General features: G+C 30.4%; 1 protein-coding gene across 7 annotated transcripts; it reads right to left on the bottom strand.

The window, feature by feature from the left end:
* Positions 1-1151: 1151 nt before the first annotated feature.
* On the bottom strand, positions 1152-4895 carry LOC115874319. Of its 7 annotated transcripts, none has more exons than XM_030889432.1 (3): positions 4728-4895; positions 1843-2062; positions 1152-1728 (listed from the first exon to the last, which is right to left on the bottom strand). In XM_030889432.1, exons 2-3 carry the CDS (start codon positions 1887-1889, stop codon positions 1308-1310), a joined length of 468 nt encoding a protein of 155 aa, XP_030745292.1. In that variant the 5' UTR covers positions 1890-2062; positions 4728-4895; the 3' UTR covers positions 1152-1307. The 7 variants fall into 7 exon arrangements, with proteins under 7 accessions (XP_030745292.1, XP_030745289.1, XP_030745287.1 ...); XM_030889429.1 differs by having other exon boundaries at positions 4703-4895; XM_030889427.1 differs by having other exon boundaries at positions 4698-4895.
* Positions 4896-5717: the final 822 nt, after the last annotated feature.

Consider the following 5717-nt stretch of genomic DNA (forward strand, 5'->3'; position numbering starts at 1 on the left):
TGATCGTCGCTTGCAATTTTGTGAAACTGTGAGTGAACGAGTGGCGAATGATAATAATTTCCTATTTAATGTGTGTTTTTCGGATGAGTGTACTTTCTTTTTGAACGGGGTAGTTAATCGGCATATCTGTCGGTACTGGGCTGAGGGGTTTTTCACGAGGTGCACACACAAAACCCTCAGAAATTGAACGTGTGGGCTGGTATTTTTGGAAATTCTATTTTAGGTCAGTTTAACGATATTGAGAAGAACTTCAACGCACAAGTCACAGAACAGCTGTCTAGCAACTGCCGCACCTGATGGTTCAACCATGTGACAAGTGAAAAAATGCGTAAACATCTAGAGATAATAAGAAAAAACAGCAAATTGGTCGAAGGAATTTATCCTTATCATTTACTCTGATAAATGTTTAAATAAACTTTTCAAATTTCAATCCTTCATATTTTCTCAATGACTCGACCGATTTTCAAAAACGAAGCGGGAAAGTGTAGAGAATAAAAAGCCCTTTTCATTGTGGTACCACTTGACCCCCCTTCCCATTTGAAAGTTGGGGGATGACACCCCCGCTTAGAAGGTTGAAGATTTTGCAATCATTTTTGGGGCAAAAGTTGTCCCCCTCACCAACAAAATTGACGTGTTTTTGGATTTTTTGAAAAAAAAAAATATCCTGGCCGTTAGGCCTTGCGGAACGTTTTCGATGGGCCACCCTGTATTTGATTGTATCATTTTGATTTTTATTTATCGTCGTAAATGCAAAATTACTCGCTCTTTTATTGAAGCATCTTAGAATATTATAGCTATTTTTGCTTTAAATAAAAGGTAAAGTCTTTGGAGAGACACATTCCTAAGTTTCTTTTTTTATCTAATTTCTATTTCAGTTAAAATCCTAAAAAAAATGACAGAAACTTTTTTTTTCACGTTACAAAAATATTAATTTTTGCGGCGTCATTGACAATATAAAAAAGTCATTTTAAGGCCTAGGCATAAAAGTAAAACACTTTTACGCCTTTTTTCTCCCTAATATAACACTAATTGCTATTTGAAATTAAAACAAAAAAAGATTATAAAATATTAAAGTTTATTGTAATTTAAAAGAGTTGTATAACACACATACATAATATTTACATTATAATTTCAAATGGTTGTATATCATATTTACATTATTACTCTAAAATAATTAAACCTTTTTTTATTAATTACACAATATAAATATCAATTATTTAAAGTGATTTTCGAGTATAATTTTGCTACCACAAAAAAAATCATATTAGAATGTAGGTCTTATAATATGAATTGTGACTTTTTGTTTTCTAGGAAAAAAACTTTTTCTTCTTTCTAAGAGGAAAAGTGTCAGACTCTAAAGTCTTGCGTTTCTGACTATAATAAAGGTGCGACTCACTTGATTCTGACATTACGCTATCTTCATTTTTGGATGCTCGCATCAACAATTTCTTTTTTCTAATGTTGAATATTTTCTCTTTATTATACCTTGGCGAGAATCTCTTTTTAAAGGGAATGTCTGAAATTTTGCGGGCTTGAAACGTAAAAGCTACAACGAGTGGTTTTTCCATAAGGCTGCTAAAATTAGTGGGTAAACTGGTAGATTGGGAGAGGTTAGCATTAGCAAATTCTTCCAAGAACGCATCATCTCCTAGCTTTTCCTTAAGAACGTCCTGCAATTCAGAATCACGAGGGTTGGTATCGTAGAGAGAAAGAAGTCCAATTTCAGAGCTGCAACAAGACAAGATATACAGTTAATTAAAAAAAAAACAGACAAATTTAAAAGAAAAGGTATTGAAAGCACCTTATTAGAGAAAATCTTGTGAATAAGAAAAGTATATTTACCTTAAACCATGTGTATTTTTGTCTTCACACTGACCACCAAAATCCATCTTGGCTTTAAGTGTCACTTTAAGATTAAAATAATTGTCAAAAATGCTAGAGCATCACGATCAAGAGAACTCTTCAGTAGATCAACTCAGACTAAACCTTTAAGTCCTTTTATCTTATGTAAGGGCGGGCTATACCCGTCCTAAGTGGGGATGTAGGCCAATTGAGAATATACCTGTGAATTAGGTAGTGTAATGTCGGCCTATCAGGGCCTGGCGTTATACCCTTAAGGGTAGTTTTTATTCGATTTCAAATTTCATAAAAAGTAATGAATATCGTAAACTCTTAATTTTTTTAATATAGCTGAAGCGCCCTTTTCAAATTTAATAAATAAGAGTATAAAAATATAATATAAAATTTAATTATTTAATATATTTAAACATAATTTTCTTATAAATTATCTAGTTATGTATATCACTATATTTTTGTATTTAAATTCGTATAGCGGGAATATATGCCGGGTGTTTCAAAAAACATGTGACATCTCTCGTGAGGGGATTCCTCACGTAAAAATAAGATTTATTTTTCATTTCAACATAGGTCCGATTCTGCTTTATTTCGTAGCTACAGAGTGTTAAAGTCTTAATATTTTTTCGATTTTTTATAATTTTCTTTCACGTACTTTTAGCATTTCGAATGAAATTTTGAGGGTAAAAGTTACTATAAATGAAAAAAATAATGTTAAAGCTAAAAAAGTGTCGACATATTCACCAGGGACGTGGATATGGGTTACCACTGGAATATTTTTTCTAAAAAAAGCCTCTACGCCACTTTTGTCTCTGTTGTTAGTGAAATAGTGTAAGCAGTTTAATGCTGATTAAAAGTTGTCTCTTGATATTTTGTCGATTTCGGTCTCCTTGATGAGATAAACCCAATTTAATCAATTTACTTTGATCCAAGTCTAATAGCAACCTTTAAAAAAAATTAATATCATTAACTTGCAAAAGTTTTAAATAAGTACTCATTGATTCTTCATCAAAAAATATAAAAAAAGTTCCTATAAACATGGGTATGGAAATGCATAGTTTTAGAATTACAGGGTTTTAAAATTTTAAAATTAGGTTGTTGTAATTATCTTAAATACCATTATTTTTTTGTTTAAAATTGATGTGGTTTGGACTAATAGTAATAAAATAACTATTAGTAATAATATTTAATAATAAATTAGGTAAAATATATTTATAATTTTTATTTTAATTTTATTAATTGTGATTAATAAATTTGCCCTTATCTCATCAAAGAGGCCGAATTCAATAAAATATCAAGAGATAACTTTAAATTAACATTAAACGGCATTAACTTAATGCGACTCACTATTTTCTAGTGATAACCCATATACACATCCCTGATGAATTTATCGACACTTGTTTAGTATTAAAATATGTGGCGCTTATAGTAAATTTTACCCTCAAAATTTCATTCGAATCACTAAAAGTACTTGGAAGAAAATTATAATAAATCGAAAGATATAATTAAGAGTTTAACACCCTGTAGCTACGAGACAAAGCAGAATCGGACCTATGTTAATATAAAAAATAAATCTTATTTTTACGTGAGGAATCTTCCAATGAGAGATCACAAATGTTTTTTGAAACACCCTGTATATATTTTTGTAAATTTAACATAGGTAAAATAATTCTTTTTCAAATTTCATTCGATTACATTTTGATTTTATAGCTTCTTATTTTCTTTAAATTTCGTCAGAAAATCTGATACTCTTATAGTATAAATATACAGGGTGGTCCAAATTTTACTCGGAGAACTTCTGCAGCATATTCGGCAGATAAAAATAAGTAAAAACTTCTTATACATTTATGTCCTATGTTTCGTTTCGGAAATACAGGGTGTAGAAGTTTCATTGCTTTTAGTTTTCCAAATAATTTCCGAGCTTACGCCGATATTTGGATGAAAATTAGTGTCTCTTGACATGAGAAATTTGATTTTAATGTCAGTATGGCTCCTACATGTAGGGGGCCCCATACTAAGTAGAAAAATAGTAAACATTTCCGTCATTTTCTAGGTAAAAAAGGTCTCTCGGTAAAAATCGCTACGAGTAATGGTTCTCAAAATATTTGAAATCGAAATAGTCAATACATGTTATTAACAAAAATTATACATGTTGATTGGATAGTTATTAGTTTGAAATAATAAATTTGAAATGTTTTTGTGTTAAAATCAACAGAAACTGCTTTATGTTTTTTTTAGAAAAATTCAAGGTTAGCTTAAAAAAATAAAAAGTTTCCAAATTTAGCATTTGACTCAAATAACTATTTAGTCATAGTTGATTTTTTATCAACATGTATTGACTATTTCCATTCCAAATATCTTGAAAACGGTTGCTCGTAGTGATTTTTACCAAGAGACATTTATACGTAAGAAATTACGGAGATGTATTTTTTTTATTCAGTAATTTTATACAGATAAGGACGAAAAATTATTACACTTCTAATCAATTAAAAAACATGTAGGTGGCGCTCCCTAAAAGTAATAGAGTTATATTGACGAAGAGTTACATATAATATCGAAATCAAATTTCTTATGTCAAAAAACACTCAGATACCTGAGTTCGCGCAATTATTTGCAGAAAAAATAACGAAATAAAAATGTAAATTCTACGCCCTGTATCTCAGAAATTAATAATTTAGAAAGTACATTAATATAAATTTTTGTACCTACTTTTATCTGCAGAATATGCTGCCAAAGTTTTCCGAATACAATTTGGACCAGCCTGTATTATATTTCATTTATTACACACAAATACTTATTACCCTATTTATTTTTATATTTAAATGAATTATAAGACATAGTACTTTACGATTATTTTTACCCAGTCGACTTACGATCGTTTACATGGAACTGTGCGTACCTATATGTATACATACAGATATTCGCTTATCTTATGTAAAAAAGTAAGATTCTGCGCTCCATTGATGCTCCGATTATAAAAACTATTAAGAATGGTGCTCACGTTGCCTGCATGTGTACTACAACAGGGCCGGGTACCTACTTAAAAACAAGCGAAATCAACTTACCATTAAATCCTCAAATAAGGTACATTCGTATTGTACCGGGTGTCCCACTAAGAATAGCTCTCGGCTGTATCTAGAAAAGTATTAGCCGTAGGGCTTACGGAAAAAAATATGTATAACTAAAGGGGCTATGAGAAATTGCTCGAAATTATTTTCAAGTTTGTAAAACGGCCGCTAGGTGGCGCAACTGCTATGAAAAATAAGAAAATAGATTTTTACGGTATTTTGCCTAGATAATGGGTACTATAAATAATAGCTTCATAATCTTCAGTAAATTTTGGATTTTTTTTTGTTAGAACCATTTTCCCCTATCTGCTAAAATAAAGTGGTGGGGGACGGTTAAATCTATCTTTATTTAAATGTTAATAACTCCGGACTGGATGATCAGAATCCAACAAACGAGGGCTCGTTTAAAAGAGCGTTTCATACTCTATTTATTATACCATAAAAAATAATAATAATAAGGTTCTGAAACTAGACGCTAGGGGGCGCTTTCTGACAATTTAACAAACATAGCGCGTTTTTTCAAAAAAATTAAATACGATAGTATGTGTTATTTTAGCTGATAGTAAAGAGTAGTAAAAGCTTAAAAAAAACAGCAAAAACCGCATCTTGATATCTTCTTTCAAACCGAAGATATTAGCAAAATTATAATAAATACCAAAAAATAAGCCCCTTAATTACCTTATTTTTACAATACAGTATCAGTAGCCCTCTTGATTAGGCCCATTCTAACAAAAAAATTAAGATAGAAAAAGTTAGCTTATTTTAAAATCGACGAAATACCAGAATACCATAATA

This window comes from Sitophilus oryzae, unplaced genomic scaffold, assembly GCF_002938485.1.
Source record: "Sitophilus oryzae breed Bouriz unplaced genomic scaffold, Soryzae_2.0 scaffold_1274_pilon_pilon, whole genome shotgun sequence".
Lineage (NCBI taxonomy): Eukaryota > Metazoa > Arthropoda > Insecta > Coleoptera > Curculionidae > Sitophilus > Sitophilus oryzae.